Source organism: Pundamilia nyererei, unplaced genomic scaffold, assembly GCF_000239375.1.
Source record: "Pundamilia nyererei isolate P.nyererei 1_Seehausen unplaced genomic scaffold, PunNye1.0 scaffold00007, whole genome shotgun sequence".
Classification (NCBI taxonomy): domain Eukaryota; kingdom Metazoa; phylum Chordata; class Actinopteri; order Cichliformes; family Cichlidae; genus Pundamilia; species Pundamilia nyererei.
In genome coordinates this window covers 1,668,573-1,682,414 of record NW_005187408.1, presented here as the reverse complement: position 1 = coordinate 1,682,414, position 13,842 = coordinate 1,668,573, and the positions used below count along the sequence as shown (strand labels likewise).

The window sequence follows — 13,842 nt, the reverse complement described above, 5'->3', positions numbered from 1 at the left end:
GTGTGTGTTACCTGGTTGACACTTGTTGCAGCATTTGGAGTCTTTTGGGTATTGTGTTTCTTTACATTGAGGTCTGGAATCTGCGTTCTGTAATTAATGAAGACAAAAGATTAGTTTGTAACAGTTAGTAAGAGGTATAATGTTTGAGTCAGGACCAGGATGGTAAAAACATTTTCAAGACGTGCCCAGAAATTCTTTCCATGCTCTCAGAACACCTGAGCGCAGCTCTGAAGCCTCCAGACCAGGAAAAACAAAGTCCACAAGTACACAACAGGGAAGTAACAGGAGTTATAGAATATCCATTCTGGCTGACTTTGAATAATTAATCACTTGCAAATATTTTCCCAGCCATCAGTGCTGTGCTGTAAAATAAAAAAACCAAAAAACAAATCTTGTGCAGTTGTTACACTAGATTTCTAAAGGCCTTCTGCTCTAAAAAACCACTATGCAAAGTTTCCTGATGTCACGCAGCTAAACACAGCTCTCGTTAGAAAGCATGGAAACAAACTATGAAACATCTTTGCATCTCTTCACAAACAATAAACGCTTTATTGAAAAGGTTACTTACTGTACTGACCTTCCAGCCGCTCTAAATTAAGGGCTGGAGAAGTCCTGGCCACACTGCTGAATTAGACAGTTTGGCTGTTATAACAGAAATGATGCCAAAACCACAGTGTCTATATATAAATGTAGAAAAATAAAACCTATAGGCCTGCTTTGACTCTGACCTTGAATTGACTGCCAACATTTTGCCATTCAGTCTAAGCTTCATCTTCCTTACTACTAAATACTGTAATTTGTACTGTAATTGAATTGCTGGTGTTGCAGAGGTTCAGAAAAGCTTCCCCGAAGTTTTCCTTTGGGAAGCATATTCACAATCTCTTTTTGTTCATTTGATTTTTAATGGAAAAATCCCTGAGCTTACCCCAGCAGTTCAAGTATACAATACTGGACTCACTGTTTTCACACCCTTCTCATCCTCCCCTGTCTTCTTTCTCACACCTCTGATTAGACTGTGTCAGTCTTTCCAACTTCAGACCACGACAGCGCAGCATGAACACTCTCAAGCTTTTAATTACCTCCACTCAGACTCACACATCAGCCAATCTTTGTTTTATAATCTAACCAGAGGGATAATCATACACAGTGCTCATAGCGCAGACCGCAGCACTAATGGACACCATATGCTGCAGGAGACAGAAGTGACAGAAGTAGAAAAGATTCCCATGCTATTAAAAGGCTTGAGTATAGATAGGTAGATATGGCTTTTAATATGCACAGCTGGACCAGAGCGCACAGGAAGCCAAAGGAATGCCGGGAATTGTGTTTTTGTTACCGCCACATCTAAACATTGGGTCTGAGTTACGTGAAACAATGTGTTTTGATTCACTAAATATATAATGGATGCAAAAGAAAAACAAGTGACCCACCCTATATGATTATAGGTTAACATAATGGTAAACATAGCACATCCGACCTCAGAGCTAACTTGATGTGCTGCATGTACTCAGATATGAAGTTATAGAATTGCTTGAAAAAGAAGATGTAGGGAAGTGGAAAGTATATGGATGGACAGAGCGGGCAGGACTTGGTGAAGCTTAAGAACAAAGAGGTATTAAGAGTTCCAGCCCTTCAGCGACATGTCACAACTGCCCCCTAGCTGGTTTCCGAGCTGTTTTGTTTAACTTACAGAAACATTCACCGCCGTGTGTGACCCTATCAAATGCAGAGCGCATTCCATAAGCTTTCAGCGGACAAGGGAATTTGCATAACGGCCACAGCAGCAACAGGCTCAAAGCCAAGAGAAGCACACTGCACCTCATAGGCCTCTAGGGGTTTTACTGGTTCACGATAAGATGCTGTAAAAGCATATTGCACAACAACTGGATCTTTGTATAATGTTTGCACCTGTGATTAGTTTGTTTCTTAACAGCCATAAAAGCAAATCCCCTTAATGCCACCTGCATAAATCAAGACCTGATATCTCATCCCTTTGATTATAACTCTTCAAAACAGAAAAAAGAAGGGACTAAGTTGTCTTAAAAATTCATTTACAAGTAACAGAAGAAAAACCCCCCACAAAGAACGGCTGTTAAATTGGTGGAAATTGTTGACAGTCAATGATGTGTGAATAGAAAAAAAAAAATGCATATAATAGAAACACAACCCAAAAATCAAGGAAGAGCAGGTGCTGCAAAAAGTTAAAAGAATATGTGCTAATTGCTTTAATGAAACCTGATCCGGAGCTCATAGGCAGTGCACTGCTTTTTAAACCGGAGGTAGTCATAAATCTGATCTGGTACTTGATGGATGGAACTTGAAGAGGTAAATAATTACTGGTCAAATATTCAATGAAAAAAGTCAGGGAAGAGGCAGCAAGATGTTGCTAATAGATAACAGGACAACACGAGTGCATACAAGCAGGGATGAATGCATGACTGACTTGAAAATCTGGCAAATAAAAAGTTCAGGAGCCTTGTTTGTGGGCAGGCGAGCAATAAACCCAACAAAGCACAGTTCTTCATGATATATTGACTTTTAAGCTCTGAACATCTTGAAGCAATTGTGCATTGCTCAATGTCACAAAGACAGTTTGAAATGAACTCGGAATGCATTGGATGAAGTGGTTGCAAACCAAGAAAAAGAAGGGGAATTCTTTGGGAATAGTGTGAGTCAGTAATGGCAAGACCATGGTGAGAACAAACCAAAGCCAAGGGTTTGCAATGTCACCTTAAAACGTAGTTGAAAAATATTCCATCCCTCCTATCCAGACAACTGTCTGTATCACGTGTTTGCTTTCTATTGCCACTGCTGCTGGTAAAACTTTGACTTATTTCATAGACTTTTTGGGGAAAGGAACAACCATATATTTCTTTTGCGCAATTGCCTCCCTGGATCACTGCATTGACAAGTAAAATGCCCCCACAAGCATTTTCTCTTGCAACACACCTCAGGAAAGAAGAGCGTGCGTTCCAGTCAAAGTTATGCCAATGCTGGCTTACGGTAATGCAGGCACACAAGCAATGATAGATCACTGGTGCCCAACAGTCCCACCACTTCAACCACATCTCATAAACTTCTCCACCTGGACAGCGTTAGCTGGTTGGACTAAACAACGGCGTGGACAACAACATGCCATCGACTATATTCACTCTCCCCTTCAAATTAACTGTGGCAGTGTATCAGCTGCGACATTAGGTCATTTTTAATCTCTGTAAATCTACTTAATAGGGGTTTTTTTTAGTATGTGCTTCTTAGGTATATTACGAACTACGATAAAAAAGGAAACCACAAAAAAAATGTTTGTAAAAGTTGGTCGCGATATACAAAATAGAGATCCTGCTGTGGCCCCTGCACCACCTTTTTAAACCTCGCCTCTGGCTGACCCAATGAGGCTCCTGATGAGCAACTTGGACGTGGAAAGAATACTTGGTGGAGGGAGAAGAACGTCCAGTTGCCAGCGGCTTTTCTGTGGTCAGAGCAGGGGAGAAGTGGCTTCGGCCCAAATACAGCTGTTTCTAGTCAGTGTCTGTGCGTAAAAAAAAACACTGTTCCCCAAATTTCCCTCGTCCCTCATCTGACCAGCTCATGCAAATCCTGGTGTGTTGACACATACTCGGGTTTACTGTTACATATCTTTTGCCTAAAACAACTGAACAACTGTTAATCTCAGCACTTTTGCATTAACTTTCTCATTTAAAGGGACCCCGATAACCCAAGGGAAGCAGTAAACAAGAGACCTACAGGCTTCAAAGGTGACCGTCAACTCATTTGATATCAACCTCTTAGCTAATTAATGGGGTAAATGTTTATCATTAATAGTGGGGAAAACGCGTTTTACCTGTGCGTAAAAGGTGACAAGGACACACGTAATCCAGCCGCGGAAAATCCAGCTTGTAGAAAAGTTTAATCTCATCTCTACTGATTTACAAGGACGACTTCTGAGGCAAACTTTTCTTTATTAGCCAATAAACAAAGATCCGATCCCCGGATTCTTTAAATGTCCTCACTGCAAATCAATTCTTCTTGAGTGCGTAAATGTGGTTGAACCTCCAAACATCTCACAGGACATCGCGCCTTCATTCCCGATTAGACAGCTTCAGTTCCCATCTGCCCTCTCATCTTCCTTCTGCTTTTCACCCACGCGTAGTGAAGGGAGCTGCAATGCAACAGCTTGTAAAAAATGAGTGACTTACCGAGAGTGGACTCCTCCCACGTTCATACGCAAAGAACGGTTCCACGCCTCCATCTCAGCCCTCCCGATCAAGCCGGAGAAATTATGTGTGTGACATTTATTGCGCCCGACTATGAACCACCCCTTATTTCTCAGGTGGATAGATTTATTTAAACATGTGCAAACCAAAATCTACATTCAGTGCCGGCAAAAACAGAGTTTGTAGAAATCTAACGAGCTCGAAAGTCAATATTTGGTATGACCAGCTTTATTCTTCAACACAGCCTGAACTCTCATAGACAAGCCTTCTTCTGACGTCTTTAGGCAATCTCCCGGATTAGTTCTCCAGGCTTCATGAAGGACATTCAGAGCTCTTCTTTGTATGTTGGCTGCCTTTTGTTTCTTTGCTGCTTCAATGATCCATGACATTATTGTGTGTTTTCCTCTGAGGTATGCTTTAACTGCACGTTAACCGCATTGGCAGTATGTCTGTGATCACCATCATGCAGAAAAATGACGCTATTGCCAAATGGATGTCTTCCACATGGTTTAGCATGGTGGATAAAAATGTGACAGTACTTTTCTGCACTCAAGTCCATCAGTTTTGGCAAGATCCCCAACAGCACCAAATGAAAGGCAGCCCAAAATCATAACAGAGCCTCCACCGTGCTTTACAGATGGCTGAAGACACTATTTATTTCAACCAGATGTTTAAAGTTTGTGTTCATCACTCCATAAGATCTGCTTTTGCTTTCCAGTCCAGTTCTTTTATATTTTGTCACATTTCAGCCTTCCCCCCCACTTTTCTCTTCATGAAAAAAAACGCTTATTGTCATTGACCCTTTCACTAAGACCATGTCTGATTCGATTTTGGCCCATCTGTATCTCTCAGGTCCTGTATTTGATTTTTGCAGGATATTTTTCCCATGTCTTAATAAAATGATTTTCAGATACTGTTCGTCTGCTGCCCTGCTACTTGTTCTTATAATCTCCACTTCTCCAGTTTCATCATTTTGGGGAATCATGTTTGGGGAACATGTAAAAATACTGTTTTGCGGTTGTTAAGCTGCGTCTTTCTGTCTAAAGAACACAAATAGTGTGTTTTTTGTAACAGACTGCTAGTAACAAAGTGCATAAAGATGCATCTTAAAATTGGATCTTTGCTAAGTTTGTTATATCTAGAGTTAGCACTTTTTTATGCTCGAATGATTCATAGGTCAGTCTCAAGTAGCTTAACAAAGTTGAGAAAAGAAAAACATTCCTCTGAAATGGTCCGATAAAAAGACTCGACTGAAAATGCGTAAAAAATAAAAAAAATTAAAAAGCAGAGAATTCTAAAGCCAGGAAAACTATTGCTCAATGCCACTTTAAACAAAAGTCTGTCTCCTTGGAAATAAAATGTAGTTTTGCACAGTACTGTAGGTTGTCAGATGATACTTCCCACATCATTGGTCAGACAGGATGAGCTATGACCTCATGGCAGAGATGAATTCATATATCATACACTGGAGCAGGAGTCAAAGCATGTGGTCACTTCTGTACACTTTGCTTCCTGCAGGAGCCATTCATCACTACACATGAGTAGGCTGCGCTCAACATAGTTCCTGGAGCGTGGGTCCTGGAACAACCATGATGGTGTCTTCTCTACAAAAACAAAAGTGTAGCGATTGCTTCCAGGAAACACTGCAGCAGTTGTCTTTGCCCAGGAAAGAATGAGAAAAAGCTGGAGTTGTTATTTTCCTGGGAATTTGCATGGCAGATCAGTTCAAGCCTACATTGGCAGGTCTAGCAAGGAAATGTTTTGGAGAAAAAAAAAAGAACATGTTCTCACAACGACAGTTATGCAAATATTAAATCAAATGTTTATGCCTTGGATGAATAGGGCAAAGGCTGGAGAGAAGAGAAGTAAACAGAAGAAGAGAGAATACCCAGAGGGGGGAAAATGACTGAGAAAATTTTAAAAAGAAACATAAATTACTCATTTATCTATGTGAATGTACAGCACATATTGTCTACAAACAAACAAAAAAAATGGAGAAAGAAACATGCTGAGAGAAGCTGTTTTGTGGTAGGGCCTCTGCAGCTGTTACAGTAGCAATTAAGATTGGGCTCTTAGCAATCAAAGGCCTAAACTTGACTTTTAAAGCATCAAACATCCACATTAGGTTGACCCCGACAACAAAACTACATTATTATCACAGAAGTCCTTGTTAGTCCCCCCACTTCAAAAACACTTGCATTGTGGCTTGTTTTGATGTATAAAAATGGAGCTCTGCTTGCAGGCAAACACCACGCTGGTTTACAAGCATTATACTTCTAATGACCTGGGTCAGAGCACAGACTGTTCTGCAAGCATGTGGGCTGCGTTGCTTAGCATCACTTATAACAAGTCAAAGTTCACCGAGCACAACTATTTTAGACGGCACAAAAAATAAAAATGCATCCTTAAACTCACATAAGTCACTGAAAGGTTTTGTTTAATGTAACACACACACACACACACACACACACACACACACGTTCCACAGAACAAAACAGCCAGTCTTGTTTGAAACCAGGATTTTGGAGGAATCTCACTTGAAAACGGTGAAAAGTGCAACGGGCAAAAAAGGAAGTCAGTTTTAAAACCTAAAGCAATCGTGTTCCAGTGGTTTTAGGACTGGGTCTACATCGCTTCATCTGCCTTTGGAAACAGATGTGATCCGTGAGTCACCACTAATGTGAGTAAGAGCTCCTCTCAGACAATTCCTACAAATACCAGGAGATTTTTCATGAACAGAAAATACTCGGCTGTGTGTAAGACTACACCTGTCTGGATACACGAGTTGTTTGGACAACACTATTCACTATGAATGCAAATTATAAATACCACAGCATGCACTTACCCACACACGTAGAACAACAGGCACGCCCACAAAGCCACGATGCCATGCCTTAACAGTGTGTAACAATTATTTATCCACCTGGCGAGTTATCAGTGATGGTGGTTGAATATTAGCTTGAATATGCAAATGCTCTTTATCAGAGTGTTGGCCAACTCGCTTTATGTTCGACCGCTAAATAAGATCTTGCAATCACAAATCAATGTACTGGACTCCACTACAGGCCAGTCAGGGCTGTCGAAAACCCATTTGAAACCCACACTCCTTTGAGTTCAATCGTGCTCTTTTATAGATTAAGGCCAAAGTTGACCATATCATTACAAAGTCATTTTTCCAAAACATGCAGGGATTGAGAGATAGTGTAATCTAGATGGCAGATCTGGGCTTTTATTACTGTTTTTTGGGGGGTGTTAAGTTGTTGGGAATGTCCCATAAGATGGACTTTGGTTTGTTGTACTAAGGAGACAATAGGAGACTTGAAACGTTTGAAGTTGAAGCACACGAGCAGGAGCGGTGTGCGTTTCTCCTGTTAAATGACTTTGTTTTACAGCCTTCTAACACCTGCCGACACTTTGAGCCACAGTGAGAGCTCCTTAATCACTGCGGCGGACAAAAAAAAAGTCCCGGTACATGCAGGCATTCAATGAACCTTCCAGAAGTAAATTTAAGTACACAACTGATCTCCATCTTTTATTACACCAAGACACGAATTTCAAATATACACAATGAGTACCGTGTTCTTCAGTTCAGTGTATGATACATTTATTTACGGTTTCTCTTAGAGCATGTCCAAATTGAACGAACGACAAAGAAAAAAAAAAAGAACCAAATCCCCACGTTAGAAAAAAAAAACAAAGTACAATTATCAGAGACACTGCAACACTGAGAGACAAGATGCAACAGACAGAGAAGGAATAATTATGATCAGTGTTCTCTTCAACTTCACATTGCCATAATGGATAAAAAAAAAAAAAAATAGTGATAATCTCCATGTGTAAGACTGAATTAAACAAAAGCAATATAGATAATAAAGAACGTAATAGTAAAGTGAAGTGCAAATTTCTTTGGAAGTTGGAATAAAGTATGTTTTTCTTCATTAAGACATAAATAAGTTATAAAATAGAAGCTATCAAAACAAAAACCAGAAACTGAAGAAATAAAGGCAAGACACTTTTCTTTTTAATAGTTTCAAGTAGGCGATACTTCAGAGCCGTACAGAGACACTGTACAAGGCATTCTAAATAATCCGCGCAGCCTTTTGGTGGTTCAGACCTTCAGTGTAATTAATGAGACTGCTTTCGAACCTTTTGATCCAAAATGGCGCCCATTAACATCGTAAATGAAACCCCCGCAGGCTGCGCTCAGAGTTCTGCTTCTCAAAAACGAGTGAGGCTCTTCTGATACAAGAAGTACTGCACTAAAACTTAAAACAAACTCAGTGATACCTTTCAAGTCCGGAAATGTCCAGGTAACGAGTTCCTCGTTATCGCTGTGGGTTAGTCTCGATACTGTAGAGTTTCTTCTCGTCTCTCCTCTCTTTCTGTTGTGACATGATAATTCTAACACTGACTAATGAAAGAAAATCCTAGTCCTTGATGATGCATCTGTCGTGATTAATAGTTGAGGAGAGGAAAATACGAGCAGAGGAAAACCTCAGAAGCTTTCGCTGCGAAAACCATCCCTGTTTAACAAGTAGTCCTGCTGCACAGATTTTAAAATCAATACAACTTCAAGCAAAATTTCTCGAAATCAACTCAACTATACACTTGACTTCCGTCTGCTCGAAGCTGAACATATGCTTTTTTTTTTGTTTACTCCCAGTAAAACGAAATGCTCCCAATGAGTGCAGCGTTTGGTCAGTTATTCGAGATGATGAATCGGTCAGTGTTGGGATTACTTTTTTCTCTGGAAGACGTTGGCCAGCATGGCGCCAGAGGTAGTCAGCTGACCCATCTTACTTAGAAACTTGGTCTTGGCATCCTCACCCACCAAACTGGATGCAATTGACATGGAGCTATGCAAAAAAAACAAAAGACAACGTTAGAACGTGGACATGACACAGCAGTGAACTTTAGCCATTTTCGATATGAATGTATTAAAATCAAAATAAAATCAAAACTATGCCAAAAATCCCTCTGCAATCTGTCTGAGCTCACATCACCCTCTACTCCATTTCTTTAGAAAGGAAATACTGTTTGCCAATTCAGCCCCTCCTGATTTTTTATAGTCTAACGGCTCCTCAAGTTCCTCTTTTGAGTTTGTTCGGACTCAGAATGATACAGAGAACAAGTTGGTGCCAAAGAGCTGCATTGCTCAATACCAGCACAAACATAACACCAACTCAAAGCACTTTATGACCTGCGAACCATTTTAGTCCATGCTTTTGTGTACCACCTGTAGTTCATGAGCATTTAATATCACATCCAACTTCATAGACTTGAGTTAGAAACTCTAATATGTAATCTCAGTGGTAAGGAATTGGATCCATGTTAGGCGATCCTACTTCAATAATTATTTTGGTAAAGAATTCACTGAGCGCAGAATCACATGGTTTTTACAGTAAAATTAAATTAAATGGGGCTTAAAAATGTACAAAACTTTCCAAACCTCTTTTCTCAGAGGTCAGATCTCCTTAAAAAGTAACAATCCATGTTACCAGTTATGGGGAGAGAAGTTGAAGCCAGACTTGGCAGAACAAAATGAAAAGGTAAGAAAAATCTCTCAGCGTGAGCGCAGAGACTTTAACGGCTGTAACCTCGGGGGAACACACTTTTACACAATCTACTCGCACAGACTTATACACACTTCCTGCATCTACATGCTCACAAACATACACTTTTTATCGCCCCTCTTTTTAATAAGCTCCAAATACACATGATCAAAAATCTTCCTTTCGTGTGGCTTTGACACTTAAAACTACTCGTAACGGGGGATACAGAAAAACCCAAAACTCCCACTATATGGGCTCTGTCTTTCACGCTCGCCACGTGGTAAGGATCCTTCGCTACTTCATTCTGTCTTCATTTGTCAGAGTCTTATGCAATAAAAGCCCATATTTTGACATTCCTTTCAGAGCAAAGTAATGGTATGAATGGGGGTGCGTTGAGCCTTACCCTTGTGGGTCTGACATCGCTCTGTTTTCCACCTTGATTTCACACTCTTTGATCATTGAGCTAAGAATCACCTGCGAATGAAAGAAACAGATTCAGCTAAAAAAAGAACCCCAAACGTTTCTCCATGTTTCCGTTTTGTTCAGGTGATTTTTACCTTTACATTAATTCACATCACTGTGTTTTACCCAACCAATCCCAACCACTTTATTTTGGCATGCTGGTTTTTAGTGCGTCTTGTCTTCTACATTTCTCTATGTGTGTCTTGAGTGTTGAAAGGACTTGGCTGTCATTCACTGGCTGTGTTATGGGATTAACTTTCATGTCTTTTGCTTAATCAAAGCCAGGCTAACAACAGAAACGACTGCTTCTATTCAACAGATTGATAGAAAACAGAGGAACTTGCAAAATGGAAACATAATAATTATTTAATAGTGAAGTAAATTAACACAGACGCAAATAAAAGGAAATTATTTTGTCAAATTTTTGAAACTAGTTCCTGTTATTTTCGTGTATTTATTTGGGCTGGGTTAGTCCTATAAAGGCCTTTAGAGTTCATATGTTTCACAGCGTTAAACCTTTTTTATCTGTTAGAGTCTGGTATGCACAGCTTACAGTCAAGAGTCGATGTCTTATGAATGAAAGAGTCAGCTGATCATTAGTCACCTTGGCTAAATGTTCACATGAAACGGATCGCGTGAGATTCCAAGACACAAATATATATGAGAGGTGTGTGTATGAGTGTGTCTGAGAAAGACGGTCTTTTTTTTCTTATTTGTGCGAGATCACAGATCAGTAGCAAAAAAACAAAACAAGGTAGACGATGTGGCTCATCAATAAAAACAGCTTTCAGCTGTTCACTTATTCCCAAGCAGTCAGCACATCGGATAGGTCCACATGTTTGAATTAGCAACCCCAAAGGAACATAAAAGCATGCAAACACATGTGTATGCACGCACGAATATGATGTGTAGAGTTTAGAGCCCAAACAATATAGAATTTTAAAGGCGGACACCACTATTTGTTTATGTAAATCTTTCACATAGGCCAATATGTCTTTCCTTTCAGGCTTCACATCTCCTTAACATTTATTACATGTAGTTAATTACGAGTCCTGCATCACAATGCATCTTAAAAACAATCTTGTTTGATCATCACAAAAAAGCAAGATTAATGGTTTACCAAGCAACGCTGGGCTTGAAGTCAGAGTTTTCTGTAACACGAAAGCTGCTTTCCATTTAACTGGCTAAATCACTATGGTAACTATTGCTGAACACATAACCTGGTCAGGAGGAGTTTATGTTGACCATGTTTTCAATGATTCTTGTATTTACAGCATGCATTACAGACCATGGAGTGTAGGAAAGATTCTCTGCTGGGGTATATGTTTTCTATGTGCAAGCTGTTAATCCCTGCCACCGTACAAATTATAGCAGCACAAACTGTGCATCACATTGTTGCTGGAATGTGTATGTTTGATAATGAAGAAAATTTATACGTGTTTTTATAGTTTACTGGAACTGCAGCTACTAGAACACAGGACTAGAGTTAAACTGCAGCTTTCACATCTGCTGTATTTGGCTGCAGAACATTTACCTTTAATGTTTAAATGAATGAACTTAAAATTTCAGAGCACTAATATGCTGCTGTCTTATTTAAAATAAACAGCAGCACTGAGAACTCAAATTAAAATGTTTATTTTACCGATCTCTTTGCCAGACCACCCGATTACTGGACTTTCTGAACCACTAATCTAATCAAAATGCAACAATGTTGAATCTTTTTTTTTAATCATCATCATCTGATGTCTGACTGGACTAGGCTGTACTTACAGGAGCACTTGATTTTATGTGATCACACACAGAGCCTGAAGCAGAAAGCCCGGCATAACAGTCGATAACCATCCCCATGATACACCCTCTCTCACTGGGATTGTAGATTTTTACAAGCAAGCAAATGTAAAGAAATCCTGCTGGTGTTACAATTCCGTTATAGTACAGTGGTCCCTCGTTTATCGCGGTAGTTACATTCTAAAAATAGCAGGTGATAGGTGAAATTCGCAGAGTAGCTAACTTGATTTTTATTGTTATGATGTTTTATGGCTGTAAAACCCCTCATTACACACGTCATACACTTTTCTCCGACATGCTCGAACATTTCCACACTTTTCTCTCTTGCCTATGGCGGTGCAAAATGTTTCATCGACATTTTTGTGTTTGTTGGACAAAACTTACAAACATACAGTACAGCACTTCAGAGTCACACTGCTAGCAATCGAAGATTTATGCAAATTTGACAAGCTGAATGCATTCTGTACTGGACAAGAGATGGGGCACAAGATTGATTGACAATGGTCTACAGCCAATCAGAAAGCAGAACACAGTGCGCACCTAAAAAAAACAACAACAACAAAAAAAAAACAAAAAAAACACATGCAAAATTGCACCAAAAAAATAAAAGTAAAAAATTACGCGAAACAGCGACACCTCCAAAGGTGAACTGCGTTATAGCAAGGGACCACTGTATACTCCTCTAATGGCTAAGCTATGCTACATCTACATTCATAGTTCAAGGCTGTCTTCTTTAATTTTTTCATTTTAACTTATTGGTTGTTATGAATGCCAATATCAATATATCAGTCAGGCTTATATGAATGTGCAAGCATGTCTTTGTGTTTTCTCCTGACCTCATGCTCTGGAGAGAGTTGCTCCATGTCAGCACGCAGACACCTGAGACCAGGCAGGAAATGGTTGACCATCACCTCCTCGGAAATGACTGGACTGAAAGTTAAGGGCTTAACTGAAGTAATGCAGCCATCAGAAACTCAAATGCAAGTGTTCAGTTTAAAGTCCTTTTAAAACTACTTGGTTCTCCACAAATCACAACTACTAAATTAGATCAAATACAGTAAAACAGAAAAGAAAGGGAAAAAAAGAATAAATGCAATCTATTTCTTAAAACAATACATGCAATTTGAACTTTTAAACTTAATACAGTAAACAAATTTGAAAGATTTTTGCTTTTTAAAAAAAAGAAAAGTTGCAAAATGCACTTAGTCTGGAAGGATGAATATTGGGATATAATAACATAGGAGGATTTTTACAATTTACTATCTTGTTCTTGTTGCTACTTGTATAGACATGTAAACTAAAGAACTGGTGATTCCAAGGTCACACAGTTAGTAATACTACTGAGCAATAACAGTGTTTCCGGGAATCACCAGATGGGAGGGGTTTACTTCAGGACAATTTAAAATATTTTGCTGCTGATGAAATCAATGGTAATTACAATTAAAAATTCATGAGAAAGTCACTTCATTACTTTACAGCTACAGGGCACACTCCACCCATCTGAGAATGAAAATAGGTTCACACAAACCTTACTCCATGTTCCTTCATCCTAGACTGCATGTGTTCTGCCACCCATCAAACCCAGTGAAACTATATGGGACCAGCGGTGAGCACGTCTTTATTTTTAGGGATGGAAATGTACACTTTCAGAGCTTGTCGCACTGATTACAGGAGAAAGAAGTGCAGTGGGAGGTAGAGGCTCTGAGGTCAGGGCTATACCTCCTGGACACTACTGCACTATAAAATCACAGCCTGACAAAAATCCACAGGAATGAACCTCAACAGCTGCCGTGTGTGTGTGTGTGTGTGTGTGTGTGTGTGTGTGT

At 39.6% G+C, this 13,842-nt stretch overlaps 2 protein-coding genes across 9 annotated transcripts in view; both read right to left on the bottom strand.

Moving 5' to 3' along the window:
* tnfrsf11a (tumor necrosis factor receptor superfamily, member 11a, NFKB activator) overlaps window positions 1-4,248 on the bottom strand; it is a 12,641-nt gene extending 8,393 nt beyond the window's left edge. Inside the window, exons 1-2 of one of the 2 annotated variants that reach the window (XM_013915273.1) lie at window positions 4,197-4,248; window positions 12-87 (exon numbers count right to left, since the gene is read on the bottom strand). Coding sequence is in view for 1 of the 2 variants with exons in the window: in XM_005722486.2 (XP_005722543.1) it covers window positions 12-87; window positions 3,842-3,916 (151 nt within the window). In the remaining variant the exon portion in view is untranslated. Of the gene's footprint in view, window positions 1-11; window positions 88-3,841; window positions 4,158-4,196 lie in introns of those variants that run through there. The other variant, XM_005722486.2, reaches the window with a different exon arrangement.
* Window positions 4,249-8,213: 3,965 nt separating this feature from the next.
* relch (RAB11 binding and LisH domain, coiled-coil and HEAT repeat containing) overlaps window positions 8,214-13,842 on the bottom strand; it is a 37,569-nt gene continuing 31,940 nt past the window's right edge. For all 7 annotated transcript variants that reach the window (XM_005722478.2, XM_005722479.2, XM_005722482.2 and 4 more), the window contains 3 exons: window positions 12,853-12,941; window positions 10,170-10,240; window positions 8,214-9,070 (listed from right to left, as the gene is read on the bottom strand). In XM_005722478.2, coding sequence (XP_005722535.1) covers window positions 8,950-9,070; window positions 10,170-10,240; window positions 12,853-12,941 — 281 coding nt within the window. In that variant the 3' untranslated portion in view covers window positions 8,214-8,949. The remainder of the gene's footprint in view (window positions 9,071-10,169; window positions 10,241-12,852; window positions 12,942-13,842) is intronic.